We start from the raw sequence: 15,719 nt of genomic DNA on the forward strand, positions 1-15,719 counted from the left end.
CCCCAGCTCTTCTAAAACCCCCAAGTCTTGTTTTCAAGTAACAGGCATCTGGAAGTTTTTATCTGATAGGACTCTTAAAGAGATGATGATTAAGTTTGAATCTGAGACTCTTTAATACTTAAAAAGAAAAAAAATCCTTCCAAATCTGAAGGCATGGAGCAACGATGGTGGGCTGTTGGCACTGCGACTGGCCATTGGGTCGCCATTTTAGGGCACAGAGGTTTCTCAGTGCCAGCCGCTGATGCCATCATAATTGGCCACAGCCGTCGTGTCCCTGGGGAGTCCAGCTCCACCGTTCTCATGGTCGGTCAGACCTCTGTGGGGATGGAGAGCAGTTGGTCCAGGCTTTTGGCTTTGCCCAGAGCGGGTCCGGAGCCCCAGTGAGTCCACATCCTGGGCGAGCTACCAGGCTCCAACTCCCCCAAAAGTGTTCCACAGACAGCCTCAGACAGCTGCTTCCTGCAAATGTGTGGAGAGCCTTCAGCTGCCCTGGGCCTGTTTAGTTATGTCAGAGAGAAAGATCTCCAGTCCTAGGGGATGGACCCCATAGAATGTTCTCAATTAGCAGAGGAAGGGCCCAGTAGCTCATCACCTGGGCTGCTGTTGTCTACCTAGCAAGGAAACCAGCCTTCGAGTGAAAAAGGATAAAAGCAGCAAGAGGAAAGAGACTCCAGTGCCCAGGGTAGAAGAGGAGACCCCAAAATGTCACCTGGTCACCCAAAGAACCCAACGCCCCAGGTCACAGGAGCCACTGGGGAAACCCAGGGAGCTGGAGTCAACCCAGGGAACTCTAGTCTCGATTTGCAAAAAAGGGAAAAAGGATGTTCTGGAAATTACCATCAAGAAGGCCAGCTGTGGATCTCTGGTCAAATTCTAAAACAGATTTTTAAGCCAATGGCTCCATTAGCATTTGGAAATGAATGCAAAGCTCACTAATAGCTGGAGTGGCTTCTGTTGGTCCTGGCTGCCTGCTGAGGTGGTGAACTCCCTGTTGAGCTGGGTAATCAAGAAGAAGCTGCAGGAGTCGGCCAGAAAGTTTACAAAAGGGCTCCATACCTCCCAAGGGGGTGTAGGCTCTCTGAGTCTCTAATGCCCACAGGCCAGGAGGGGAAGCTATAGAGGAAGGAAGGGACTACAATCATTGCCCGTTGGTGGTGGATGGAGCTGGGGTGCTCCTCTTACCTGAGGGCTCAGCCGAGGAATTTCACATGGACCTCCTACCCCACAGTCCATACGTCTCCCCAACCCCAAAAGTTTCCAGACGGAAGCAGTGTTATTAGCGTGGGTCCTGTCTACCCAAATACTTTGGTGACTCACCTGAGATGGAAAGAGACTACTTTCCTTTCACCTACACGTGATGACCCAGCAGGCCAGATGACCCAGAACAGGCCAAGGCGGGGGGAGCCTCCCACCTCCCCGGCCAGCTGCCCCTTCAGCCTGTGCCCTTCCCGCAGCGCCCCCTGGGGTTGTGGGCTAGAGAGCTAAGGCCGTTGTTGAAGCCTTCAGGCTGTAATCTTTCCTAAGAGCTTTACATCTGAACTAGTTTGGCACCTTTGATTCAATCAAAAATGAAAGAAACTAATCCATAGATGATGATGTGAGGGGTTTTTAACTCCTCTATGCCCCCATAGCCCTAAACAGTGGATTCTTCCACCTGCCAGCCAGGCCAGGCAATTAGGTGTCCTCAGGTTCCACCTTGTGTGACCAGGACATGGGAGCCAAGGTCTGCCGGCTTGCTGTTTCAGATTGTTGAGAAGTGACTCCTGGTGGCAGGAATCATTTCCAGTTCATTGGGGGGGGGGGGGGGTGTCCTCCTAAGCCCCAGGCCCTCAGGCTATGCGTTGGTGCCCCTCACTCAACTCCTGGGCCTCGTTCCCAGGACCTCCGAGCAGAGACCACCAACACTCTGAGCAGGACTGAGCAGTCAGGTACCATGTGGCCCTTGCTCCCCACACCACCTCCTTGTCACCCTGGCTCCCGATTTCCAGCACGGTGAAGAGCTTCTTTCCACAGAAAGATTGAGGGCCTGTTTCCAGGTGTTTCCTGCCCAACCCCATCTAAACCTCCTGGCACTCGTCCCTTCCTTAGGCTCCACTTCGGGCTTATTAAAAATAATCATCTTCTGACAGAATCTGAGCATTTAGTGAAAGTATAATCCATCTTCTTAACCATGCATTTGCCTTCGGAGGGGCTCTCGGCCCTTCTACAGTCACTCTGATGATGGGCACGCAGGCACTAGGGAGCCATGGAGGAGTCTAGGGAGGAGGACAGTACTTGGGGTCCTCTAGGTGGTCTCTGCACCAGTGCGCGGAACCACCAGCAGCCACCTCCACCCGCCTATCCAAAGCCAAGAAGAATTGTTGGCGTCTGGTATCCTCATTCCATTACTGCTGGGCAAGAAGAAAGCACTGCCTGGCTATGTGGCCTCAGACAAATCATTCAACCTTTCTGAATCTCAGTCTTTGAGCAGATGTCTGAAAAATATTTGCTGGAAGTGAATCTTGAGGCTTGGAACTGGAAGTGTACATTTCGAGACTTGCTAATAAATCAAGTAAGGGTTTCTTAAAATCCTATCCTAACTCCACCCACCTCCTCTGTTGCCCGCCTCTTCCTGGGGGGGCCCCCCAACCAGGCTGCCCTGGCCTCCAATGGGGCCCTCCCCTTGGGCTGCTGTCGGGAATCATCTGCAGCGCCAACCTGACCGTGAGGTCTGCCTCTTTGACTCCGGCCTCCCTGGTGCTTTCTGGACGAACTAAAGAATGAGAAGAGCTACTATATACCGAGGCCTGATTGGCTGCCAAGCACCACGCTAAGAATTAAAAATGTTAATCCTCACAACAAAACGATTTACAGCAGCGGCGGAGACAGAGAAACAGAGAGAGAGAAAGAGCGAGGGAGAGAGAGAGAGAAGCTTGCCCAGGGTCACACAGCTAGCAGCTCTGGAGCTGGGACGGGAACCCCGATGTCTGACTCCAGGCATGCTCTAGCCACCAGGCCAGGGATTCTCAGCCTCAGCCCAGCCGACAGTTTGGGCCCCGCAGTTCTTGGCTGTGGGACTGTCCTGGGTACTATAGGCAGCAACCCTAGCCATTACCCACCAGATGCCGTACCGACCCCAACACCACCCCCCACTCTGACAACCAAAACTGGTTCCAGGTATTGCCAAATATTGCCCGGGGGCTGAGCTGCCCCCAACTCAGGAACCACTGTCTTAGACTATGCTGTTTCCAGGGCTGGGGACACACACTGGCTGGAACATGGTTGAGGTCACATGCCCAGGGAGCCTTCAGCTCAGCTGGGAAGGCAAGACTGCTGCAGGGGCTGGGGCAGAAGGCAGCTAAGAGCTGAGCTAGCAGAATCCAATGGCAGGTGCTATGCTCAAGTGAATACAGGTATAGGTTGCCTATAGGGAGGGTACGGACTTGGCCTTGACCATGCCTGCATCCTCATTTCTGCACAGGGCACCAGAAAAGTCAGCTTATGCCAAGGGTCCATGGGCAAGGTCACCCGGGCACACCCTGGCACTATGTGGTGGGAGCTCTGGTGGCCCCAGGGGGAAGGAGGCCATAAATCAGGGAGCCAGTGCCAGGCCCGGAACATGGGACAAGGCTCTTCCCTGGAATGCCCTGATGTTCGTATTCCAGCCGGGTCTGCATGCCTGGCTTCCTCTGCCAAGGCTTTGGCCCTTTGGGGGGCCCTGCCCTTCCACATTTTTTCCAAATTCAAAATGTCTAGGCTCCCTGAGCTGGGGAAAGACAGTGCCATAGCGAGGTTTGCTCCGGTGGCCTTCGCTTGCCCTCCCAGCCAGCCCTCAGCCACTGTCCTTGGCAAGGCTCTCCCCGGCAACAGACCCCTCTTGGAAGAGGGCCACCACCTGGGAGCACAAGTGTGCAGCCCCTGCCAGGGTAAAACGGTGTAAGGCGAGAGCCCGTGAGCCATCAGCCGGCCCAGTACCACCAAATCCAGAAGTCCCAGTGGAATCCCCGAGCTCCGCTGGTCGGCGTCAGTCCTCCCCAGCAGAATCCCAGCCATGTCAGTTGAGCCAGGCCTCCTCAGTACATCGTGGAGGCCTCCAGTCATCTGCAAAGCCAAAAACTCATTTTCTCCACGGAGGAAGAAGGCTGTCCTGCAATAGCAAACTTGGACTCAGCCGAAAGAGAGAGGGAGGAGAGAGAGAGGTGGAGGCCCACGCATCACTCTCCTCTTAGAGGGTGTTCCGATGGAAAACTGGAACCTGAGTCCAGGGGCTGCCCATGGGTGTTTTCTCCTCTGCCCAACCCACCTCCCTGCTCCAGGTCCTAGCCCTGCCGCGACTTGCTGTGCAGCCTCAGGCAAGTCCCTTTCCCTCTCTGAAGCTTGGATGCTATTTGTCAAGTGCAGAAAATGAACATCTGTCCCACCAGCCTCTCACAAAGGGGTGGCTGGATGAGAAAGTACTCTGCAAAGAAGGGAGCATGCCCCAAGTTCAAGGAGCGCTGGCGGTGACCGTGGGCAGCGAGTCTTTGAAGCCCCGGCCCTGATCCTGGCCCGGCAGATGTCAGGCACTCCCAATCTGAGGCTCATACAGAGTAGGAGGAAAAAGCTAATTAGAAAGTGTGACATTAAACACAACCAAGCATATCAGACTCTCCAGAGACCGGCTTACTTACAGTCGTAAAAACATTCTGTCTGAACAGTCAGTTCCAGAGTATTCCAACTCTTTAAACCTTATCTAAGATCAATTGCAGTCTTTAAAGTGCCCCCCGGGGAAATGAGAAATGTAAGGTCAGCTTCAGGTTCACGGTCCTGCCCCCTCCACTGGCACCAGTGAGACCAGCACCTGGTGACCCTGCCTGCCTGTTCACTCACGGCCCTGACTGTCCCAAGGCCAGAATCACATTTTTCCATTGGCACCATCGCTTTGGAGGTGCGGGGAGATGGAGTGGTTGGGGGGACCTCAAATCCTGCCAACGAGCCAGGAGGTTCAGTGCAGGGGAGAGGTGACTTCATCAGCTAGTCCTCTCACAGCCCAAAGCTGGGGTACCACCTACCCGGGCCGGAATCGCCAAGGTCGTCCAGGAAGGTGGCCCTCCCTGCTTCCACCACCTCCTCGGACCTTCATTGTCCCTAGTCACTGCTCTTCCCTCTTCTAAATGCTTGCTGTTTGTCTTTCTGTGCCCACTAGCTCTGTGGGTTGTTTAAGGAGGCGGGGTAGTGGCCCCTCAGGGAGCCAGAGCCCCCATCTTCCCCTCCAAGCTGCAGCACCCACTTACCCTGCAGCTAAAGACAAGCATCCTTCCTCAGAGCATGGGCTGTCATGGATGTGGCCCTGGCTTATCCATCAGTCTCATCAGAGTCACTCTGGCCCCCCATTCCATGCTCCAGACCATGAAACAGCTTCCAGTTCCTTAAAACCAAATCCTCGAGACTCTCTCCAGCCTCAGGGCCTTTGCACACTCGTCCCCTCCCTGTCCAGGTGTCCAGGTGAGCATGACGTATTCAAAATGCTTTTCCTGACTCCCATTTCAGTCTAGCCTAAACCTCCCTGTGCTATTTACTTATAGCATTTGTCACAATTTGCAACTATTATGCTTATTTGCACAGTTCTTTAGTACTCGGAGCTCTGCGAGGGCAGAGACAATGTCCCAGCACCAAGCAAGTGGCTGGGACAAAGCAGACACTGAAGAAATGAAGAAGTACGATTTACACACAGGGAAGCAACTCAGACACCACAAAGGAATGTGGAAGGAGGCCAAGTGCAGGGGCACGGCCTCAAGGAGTGAAGGAAGGAAGGGAGAGTGACAGGAGATTTCCTACAGAGGGGGTAAGCCCACAGAGGCTGGGGCCTAGAGGTGGAGTTTATTTCTAGAGCATTCCTTTGTTTGACCCATTTTGTGCTAAGGACGGGGTGGAAGGTCCTTGGCTCATTCAGAAGTCAAGAATCCTGGCTGGAAGCCGTTAAATAATGAACACAGAAGAAGGTGCCTGAGGTGGCTGGCACATGTTTCATTGTGCAGAACCCAGATGCAGCTTCCCAGCAAGGGGCCCCCGGGGGATGTGAGCTGATGTGTGTCCCCTCCCCAATGTCAGGACGGGATTCTGCTGGGAGCCGTTGGTGCCTACGACTGGAACGGAGCCGTGCTGAAAGAGACCAGTGGCGGGAAGGTCATTCCTCTCCGAGAGTCGTATCTGAAGGAGTTCCCCGAGGAGCTCAAGAACCATGGCGCCTATCTAGGTAAGAGCCCGAGCGGACCGTGGCTGCTGGGCGGCCGGCCAGGAGGGCCCCAGTGGAACTGCCCCCACACGAGACAAGGGGCCTGTGTGTGAATATTCTGTGAATACCCAGGCACAGGGGCCATTGCCTCTTCACCCTGGCATCCACTGCACCCAGCACCGTGCCTGGCCCACAGTAGGTTCTCGATAACCAGGCAGAATAAGTGACAAGCAATGCACCTGTACCTGAAATTCAGCTGATGCTTCTAGACGCTAGGTCAGCCATTGGTATTAAAGCTTGCTGCCTTGACTAGGGTTTGAGCACGCTGAGCTGCCTCCTAAGGCAGAGTGCAAGTATTAATGTTCACAGTCAAGGCAGAAGTCACTTCCCAGTAAGCATTCCAGAAGCAGACATTAAAGAGAACCACAGACTGTTGGCCTGATGGTGATAGGTCCCAGGTGTGAGGCCCTAAGCCACTGAACCCAGTCACCTCCAGTCCTGTAAGAACCATGAGCCTGGCCCTCCACGCTAAGGCTGCCAGGGAGGATTCCCTTCTGAAAGGGCCAAGCCAGAGCGAAGGGCGGAAGCGGGTGAACGGCCAGGGGGGTCCCATTGTCTCTGAGCCAAGTCGGCCATCTTTGAGGTCACCCATCATTAATGACTCCTCGGACCCCACTCCTCCATGAGACTGGGCCCCCCGGAGTTGGCATATCTGTCCACATGTCCAGCCTCTCCCTAATGCTCCATGTCATCCCTGCCTTTGTCCCTCAGCTCTTCAGCCACTCCCCTTGCCTGTGACACTGCCCACGCGGTGGTCACCCCATTTTCCATCCCCAGTTCTGAGACCCTGAGCTGACCACAGGACAGAATGCTGGAATCAGGACTTGCCTGGGCAATACAGAGGTGTCGGTCCCTAGAAGTCCCCCAACACTACCTGGCCCACAGATATTAAACCTAAACTGCATAGAGCGCCCCCTGTGGCCGGTGCCCTCCGAGTGCCCTGGTAAGCGGGACCCTGCCTCTGCCTTCCAGCCGTTTCTCAGCCAGTGGGGCCGACACAGGGGCACAGATAAAAATTATGACCCAAGTGGGGCCAGAGTGTGGATGCAAGCACAGAAAAGGAGGGAAAGATTGGAACCCCCGCCTTGGCAAATGCCCAAACACTAGAAAAGATGTCAGAAGAAAGAAGGCCAGCGCCCACCTCACACAGATCAGTCATGATGGTTTGTGCTCCTCCCATGTGCTCAGCACTGGGCCGAAAGCGGGGGCACCAAGTAAGGGGTGGTGGAGCAGTTGCCGTGAAGCCTTAAATATCAGGGAGATAGCATCAGCGCCCAGGGCCCAAGTGAGTGGGACAGACACCGAGGGTGGTCTCGGTCCAGTGGCCAGCACACTCTGGCCCCTGCTGTGCATGAGCTGGAGCCCTATACCAGGGCTCTGAGGCAGGAAGAATCTGAATAAACCAAAACGGTCCAAGAGAAGGAGGGAGGCGTGGAAAGTGCTAGGTGGGTTCAGGAGCCAGGAGGTGGAGCGGTGAGGCTGGGGCAGAGGGGTGCAGCAGGAAGGGGAAGGCAGGTTAGAGCAGGCTGTGGCTGGAGGCCTCGAATGCCAAGGTGAGGACTTGGAGCTTGTTCATGCTAGGAGTAGGGAGATAGTGAAGGTGTCTGAGTGAGGGAGCAGCAGGATGAATCTCCCCCCTCTCTCCTGGCCCAGCAGAGCTGTCTTCCTCCTCCCAGGAGACCCTCGTGGGGTAGAGCCAGGCTGAAAATCCCTCGTGAGGCCCCACCATCTGGCCTTACCCACAGCCACAGCCTTGGGTGGGGGTCCTGAAGGAATGCCTTCTCTCTTCCTCCTCCCTCTGGGGCTCATCCATGAGAGTCTGGGATCTCTGGAAGATTCCTTCCTATGTGCCCCAAAGGAGAGGGGTTTTGGAGGAAGGAGACCGGAGGCCAGGCTCTCTGCCTCCACACAAGGAAGCTGTACAGACTTTTGGCCACTGGTCTTCCTCTGTCATCTTGTCAGGCCTTCTGGGAGGTCGGTCCAGCTTTCAGGATGGCCCTGCATGCTGGCCAAAGAACCCCATGGAAACTGAAGCCACAGCCAGCAGACTGTGGGAAGCAGGACGTTTCCCATGCTGCTTGCTGCTTTGAGAGGTGCCTGCTCCCAGGACATTCGGCCCCCACGCCCCTCCCCCCACCACTGTCCCTCCTTCTGAGGAAGCCCTGAGCCGGGGGGCTAATTGAGAACATTTTCAGTAGTGCAACAGGGGACTCAAAAGAAGGCTTGGTGGGGCGCCTGGGTGGCACAGTCGGTTAAGTGTCCGGCTCTTGATTTCGGCTCAGGTCATGATCTCAGAGTTGGGAGATCAAGTCCTGAGTGGGGCTCCATGCTGAGCATGGAGATTCTCTCTCCCCCACCCCAAAAAAAGAAAACGAAAGCAAGCAAGCAAGCAAACAAACAAGCTCAGCCGCACTCTGTAAGGCTGATCCCACCCTACCCTCATATGTTTATGGTTGGGTTAATACACAGTCCTATGCAATATCCTGCTTCACTGACCTTTCAAGCCCCATTCCCCAGAACATACCTCTAAGAGTCAAAAATGTTGTGTCTGGAACCAGAGCAGCTCACCCCACTGCACCCATGCTCCCAGCCACCGAATCAACTCGTCTATGCATCCTGCAGCCACTGTGTAAGCAACCAGTGGAACCGAACCGTGGTAGCACGGTTACCGCCCCCCCCCCACACACACACGCACACACATGCACACACACACATGGCAGCAGGAGACAACCATTTGCCAGAAACAGCCCAGGAACTGCCAACAAAGGCATCTAAAAACGGGGGTCCAGTATCTGAGGCCGTCTGGCGGCAAGTGGGGCTCTAGGCTCTGCACGCTTCCTGGGTGCTGTGTGGGCATCAAGAGTCACAGCGATCAGGCAAAGCCAACCCGAGGACAAGGAGTGGGGGCCTTTCCAAAGGTTTCCATTTCCTCCTCACTTGCGTATCGTGTGTGTGGGACTGAGAGGAGGCTCGGGGCTCCTTCCTCTGAGTCTGCAAAGTTCTGGGGCTGCAGATGTCACTGGGACCCCATGTCAATGCCCAGTGGAGCAGCCCCTTACGCCTGGCAGGCAATGCTCTAACTTTCCACGAACCGCTTAGCAGCAGGTTGTAGTAATGAGGATGACACTGGCTGGTCCTTGAGAGAGACAATTGGTGGGGATCACAAACAAAGCCTGCCCAATATGTAATGAAGCCCAGCTCGGGTCCACCATCTCCCTCCTCTCTGCTCCCCTGTGCACTCGGGACTCTGGCGAAGGAGGGGACATGCACGTTCCACGTCAGCAATACCTTTTAGTAGCCACCCCCCACCCCCCGCCCCTGGCTTCCTTGGTGCCCTCCAGCAGGGGGAGGAGGGGTGCATGAATTCTGCCCACCCTCCAAACCTCCCCTAGTCCTGAACCCTGCCTCTTCCAGGCCCCCCAAGTTTGTACCTAGGAATTACCACCCTGAGGGTTCACATCTGCTCAGCCTGCCCTGAATGCACTCCCTGAGGGGGCCGGCCCTCAGGCACCGCCAAGGACCTGGGGCAGAGACCAGCCTGTTTCCTCCTGTGGCAGGGTACACAGTCACATCGGTCGTGTCCTCCAGGCAGGGGTGGGTGTACGTGGCTGGAGCACCCCGGTTCAACCACACGGGCAAAGCCATCCTGTTCACCATGCACAACAACAGGAGTCTCACCATCCACCAGGCCCTGCGGGGTGAGCAGGTATGAAAGGAAAATCTGGGGGCAGGGGCGCGCTGGGAGGGTATATGGAAAGGGCTGGGCTGCCCAGGACTCTGGAGCTCAGCAATTCCTCCCCAGACATCCTCCCTAGTTGGGGGGCGGCGGGGGGAGCTTACACCTCCTTCCTACCAGCCTTGGAGCTGGACTGTCCCTTCCCCAGAAAGCCAGGCCCTGGTCCTTTCTGCAGCAAGGCGAGCCTGGGAGAATTTGCTTGCCTCCGTTTCATGGACCTCTTGTCTCTGGTGCCTGACCTCTGCGCCTGACAGCCAGCTTCTCTGTGTTCGCATCCAGAGTTCAGGGGTAGAGGCAGCAGCTCGGCTCTGGCTTCGCAGCTCGGGCTGCAGGGGGCCCCTAGGCATCCTGAGGGACAGGCATGTTCCTCAAGCCACCTTCACACTGCCCACAGCACACCCACCCACAGCGAGGCCCCCTGGGTTCTCCAGGACGCTGCCAGCTTCTCTCCTGTTCCTGGAATGGGAACAGTACAGAATGCGACCGCCGCCAACCCCACGGCCCCGCCCGGGCTGCCGTGGGAACCACGCTGTGCTACTCAGAGTCTCGTGTCCGGTGGTCATGAATACCAGCTGCAAAGCTATGATAAGAGTCACTGGTGGGGGGAAGCCCAGAAAACGGGGTTCTGACCCAAGTCATTCCAACAGCCGAGGAAGAGGGTGGTCCTGAGGAGCCACAGAGCTTTTCCAAGGTTACATGGTGGATTCGAGGCTGGATCAGGTTTAGAACCCAGGACTCTCTCTCTCTGCTTTATGCTACTTGCTGACCCTTGACAACCTCAAAACCAGCACGTGCAGACACACACATACACATGCACGCACCCCGCCTGGCACAGCTCAGCATCCATGGTCTCCTGGGCCTGAGCTGGGCCCTAGGCAGGCCCTTACCATCATTCCCAGCTCACCCTCAGCTCTGCAGAGCCGAGAACAGCCCTTTCTCCTGCGCCTTTTACTGCCCTTGGCCTGTCACCTTGAGGACAAGCTCCTCACGGGGTCTAACCTAAATCCCTCTAGCTGCAGGAAGCCATCATTCCACCATTCCTCTTCCTGTCTCAAGGACACTGGCAGACCAGGGCCCTGCTCTGTCCCCCGGCCTCCATCTCGCCTTGCCCACACTCTGCCCGGGGCCGGTTCTTCTGGGAGTCCAAGGCTAGACCTTGAGAGCTAGAGGGAATTTGCTGATGAATTTATGACATTTTTACTGCCCGGTTCCGCCTCCAACATCCGAATGAGAAACCGCAGTGCTGAAGGCAGCTAAATTAAGTGGATTCCAAATCACCGTGACCCACATAGCTGAGGCCACATATTTAGACAAAAGTCTCCATCCTGCCTCCCTTACTTGCTCTCTGTCTGCCTCCTAATTCCCTTACGCAGGGATAGCTCTTCCCTCGCCCACCCCTGTGTTGAGATTTCCATCTTCCTCTCTTCTGTGTTTCTATCTCACTCCTCAGTTAAAAGCTTTTAATACTTGCAGATAGATTTCTCCTGAAAACACCCTAAGCCAGGAGGCGACCGGGCGAGGGAGTGTCATGGGCTCTGGTGTCAGACTGGAGTTTCAACCCAGTTTGGCTGTGGCCAGCCTTCCGACCTTGGGCAAGCGACTCATATTCGCTGAGCTTCAGTTCATTCCCCGTAAAATGAGGACAGTGATCTCTCCTAAGGTAGCAAGAGGCTCACACAACTGAGGCTGTGAAGTGTGTCACACAGGGCTTGTCTGTGGAAAGGACTCCTTCATCCTTCCCAAGTGACCCACTGGTCCAATAAACATTTATTGTATTTATTATATTATCATCGTACCCAGGCCTGGAGGGGACACAGCAGGCCCAGTGCCCGCTCTCCATGGGGGCAACAGGTGCTGGTATGGGGCTGGGGGGGACATCAAGGAGGGGTACCCATTGCAGGCAGGGCAGGGCAGGGCGGGAGTCTAACAGGAAGTGACCTGAGGATGGTAGACATTATCAGGGAGGGAGAAGGGAAGAGGAGTGCAGACAAGAGAAAAGTGTGTACAGAGGGAAGTCTGGAACCCAGCCAGGGCCTGGGCTTTTGGAGAAATCACTGGGAATGTCCGGAGAAAGTGGTGGAGCCCAGGGGTGGGGGTGGGGGACACAGAGGCTAGTTGGGGAGGGAGGCACGTCCAACAGGTCACGCTAAAGAATTTGGACTTGCCCCGCACCCTCTCCAAGAGCAAGGGAGTGGTGTGGTCAGCTGCTAGAGGCCACTCTGGCTGCCCGTGGGGGTGGACTGGAGGGTGAGGCAGGGGGTGTTTCGGCAGGTGCCTCACCTGGGGAAGAAGCAGCAGAGGAGGGAAGTAGGCAGAGTCAAGGCAAGTTTGGTGCACATCAGGCAGGGCTTGCTGGGAGTGTGCAGGTGGGAGAGGTGGCAGTGGGACCAGGGAGGACCCTCAGGTTTCAGACTGAACAAGTGGATGGCACCCTCACTGAAGTGGGGGGCACGGCACCCGAAGGGGGAGAGGAGTTCAGTGGGTGCTCAAATGCTGAAAAGAAACCATAATTCCCCTTCTAAGGTGCTAATCCTGGAGTTTTTCGTAATATTAGACATTGAAACAAGTCAAATATCCCATTAGAGGATTGATTATACACACGTGGCCCATACGTGGTTTGGAATATTACAGAACCACTAATGATCAGATTGTAAGAAAAAATATAACACATCAGGGAGACACTGCTCATGATCCATTGTTTGATTTAAAAATCAGATATAAGGAGCGCCTGGGTGGCTCAGTCGTTAAGCATCTGCCTTCAGCTCGGGTCATGATCCCAGGGTCCTGGGATCAAGTCCCTCAGCATCGGGCTCCCTGCTCAGCAGGAAGCCTGCTTCTCCCTCTCCCACTCCCCCTGCTTGTGTTCCCTCTCTCGCTGTGTCTCTCTCTGTCAAATAAATAAATAATTTTTAAAAAATCAGATATAAGCCATATATATATTACAACCCCAGATTGTAAGGGTAAAACGGTATACACACACACACAAACAAGCCCCACACACCCTGGACAAAACAGACTAGACGAAAATACACTCAAACGTTCATGGGAGTTCTAGTTGGATGTTGGGACAATGGGTGACTTTTATCTTCTTCATAGCTTTTTCTGATATTGCTCATTTTTGCCATGAGACTGTGTTACTCACAAACAGAACCAATGACAATCAAGACAATTAACCAATGGAAAGAAAGAAGGGGGGAGGGGCGGATGACAGAAGGAGAAAAGAGGGCAGGGTGGGACCCGGTGAAAACAGGCGAGCACCCACTCCACGGGAGAGGTGGGGAGGGGAGTGGGGGCGGGGGGGTGAGAAGGGGAGGGCCGGATTCGTAGTGGAAGGGTGTCCCCAGCTCCCCGCACAGCCCAGCCCACTGCCCCCCCCATCTGTGTGCTGCAGATAGGCTCCTATTATGGGAGTGAGATCACCTCAGTGGACATCGACGGCGACGGGGTGACTGATGTCCTGCTTGTGGGCGCCCCCATGTACTTCAGCGAGGGCCGAGAGCAGGGCCGAGTGTACGTCTACAACCTGAGACAGGTACCACTGCGGCGGGGGGCACCCCGCCCCCGCCTTCACTCGGGTGTCCGTGAGGGAAACGGGGCCACCCCAGAGAGGCCAGCGCCCTCCTGCTGAGCCAGGCTGGGGACAGCAGGACCCTCCTCTGTCGCTGGACTTAGGTAGCCAGAGAGGGGGTTCCGGGGGTACAGTGGGGTGGAGACAAGGTGCTGCCAGCCCTTGCCTTGTCCCCCTGAGCCTTGTCCCACCCCTGGTGTTGCAGAATCGGTTTGTTTATAATGGGACGCTGAAGGATTCCCACAACTACCAGAACGCCCGATTCGGGTCCTCCATCGCCTCGGTTCGGGACCTCAATCAAGATTCCTACAACGACGTGGTGGTGGGAGCCCCTCTGGAGGACAACCACAGAGGAGCCATCTACATCTTCCACGGCTTCCAAGCCAGCCTCCTCAAGACGCCGAAGCAGGTAAGGCGCCCCAGTGAAGGGCTGGAGCTGGCCCAGGCGTCCTGGTCGCTGGGGCTCGGGCATCCCGTGTGGGAGTCTCTTCTGTGTCCTGCAGGGAAGGATTCCAATCTGTCCTAGCTCTACTTGCCCCAAGTTGGGATTTCGAAATGGGTGCTTTTGTCTTAGGGACAGTGTTCCCATCACCCCTGTGGGCACCCTCTCCCTGCTTAACTTTGTCTCCCCCGCAAAAACGAAACCTCAGGGACCCCAACCTCACTCTCCCCGCCCCCCCCCCCCCCCCGCACACGCATGCATGAGGTTGACTGGGAGTGGAGAATTTCCACGTGGACTTGCTCTTCCCTAGAAATGCCGCATGCTAAAAACCCAGCTCCCCTCAAGAGGGACCCGTCTCAGGTCCCACGCCCTCGGGTCATCATTTTTGCCTACGTATTTTCTTAGTAAGGTGGTCTAATACACCATGGTCAGAGATGCCAGGGACGGGGGGTGGGGTGGTATCTGCCAAGCAACAGGGACTTACCCTTAATGGGGAACCCTTTTAAGACACAATATCTTAATCTGAAAGGATGACTGGATGGTGGGTGCCATCACAGACCAGGAGAGGGGATAGTTTTGGGCTGGGGAAGCTTCCTGATGGTTCCAAATGGGCTCTCTCCAGTGCTCCCCATCGTAGCTTCCCTGAGGATCGCTCTGCCCTGTGCCAACAGTGCCGAAACCCAGCTTTCTCTTCCCACTTCCTGCAGAGAATCGCCGCCTCCGACCTGGCTCCTGGCCTCCAGTATTTTGGCTGCAGCATCCACGGGCAACTGGACCTCAACGAGGATGGGCTGGTCGACCTGGCGGTGGGCGCCCTGGGCAACGCTGTGATTTTGTGGTTGGTTCTCCTGCTTCTCTTCGCTCTCGGGGTCTTCTGAGGGCCATGATGGACACCGGGTTTTAAAGATATGCTTTAGGACATTTGTCCCTTTCTTTAATCATTGTCAACCCAACTCACCCTGTTCTTATCCTCTCGTGATGACACATTTCCTTTCTGAGGAATCACTGTAAATTGTTTTGGAGTCCAAATCCCTCTTCCCAACAGAGTTCTAAGATTTTAGAGCAATTGAGTATCCAAAAACCCCTCTTAGAACATGGCCTAAAATTTCTGGCTTCCACTTCAGCTTTTCAAGCTCCTCAAAGGACAGGCTGAGGATATTCTTATCGGCTGGACGGATCTCCCTTCTCCCCAGAATGTTTCTGCCATACAGAGATCTCTTTCCTCCAAACCCCTCCGGACTCCTCATTTCCTTTTCCAGGGCCTCATCTCTGCACCATCCCATCAGATACTTGCCATACATCCGCATGGGGGGGCTTTTTTTAGCAATTAAAGTCTACAGCTTAAAAAAAAAGAGAGAGAGAGAGAAAGAGAGCTTTCTAAAAGTCCCTGTATTTTACCATGGGATGTGTTGGCTACTTTTCGAGCCAAAAAAAAAACCTGTTTACCTTTTCATTTACGTTGGTGAGCTATTTTTCATTATAAATCCAATAACTTAAAGAAACATGATAAAGAAAAAATCATTCAGGGTTTCATCAGCTTAACATTAGCGCTCTTACAATTTGGGCTTTTCTTCCTACCAATCTTTTCCCACCTGCATATAAGTTTATATAAGCACAGTCATATTTTTCATACTACCTTTAAGAGGCATGAAACCGAGGTATCCCAGGACTTCACGGGGAGAGTGAAGGAGTGGATATGCTCTCAGTTATCAAAAACATC

At 54.8% G+C, this 15,719-nt stretch overlaps 1 protein-coding gene across 2 annotated transcripts in view; it reads left to right on the top strand.

Annotated features, from left to right (window-relative positions):
• The window catches only part of ITGA11 (integrin subunit alpha 11), a 113,833-nt gene that overhangs the window by 72,734 nt on the left and 25,380 nt on the right, over window positions 1-15,719 (top strand). For both annotated transcript variants that reach the window (XM_064570239.1, XM_064570240.1), the window contains exons 11-15: window positions 6,070-6,214; window positions 9,811-9,959; window positions 13,381-13,521; window positions 13,763-13,966; window positions 14,707-14,837. In XM_064570239.1, the coding sequence (XP_064426309.1) occupies window positions 6,070-6,214; window positions 9,811-9,959; window positions 13,381-13,521; window positions 13,763-13,966; window positions 14,707-14,837 (770 nt within the window). The remainder of the gene's footprint in view (window positions 1-6,069; window positions 6,215-9,810; window positions 9,960-13,380; window positions 13,522-13,762; window positions 13,967-14,706; window positions 14,838-15,719) is intronic.

This window comes from Mirounga angustirostris, unplaced genomic scaffold, assembly GCF_029215605.1.
Source record: "Mirounga angustirostris isolate CCGP_5_RB_7025 unplaced genomic scaffold, mMirAng1.0.hap1 SCAF_9, whole genome shotgun sequence".
Lineage (NCBI taxonomy): Eukaryota > Metazoa > Chordata > Mammalia > Carnivora > Phocidae > Mirounga > Mirounga angustirostris.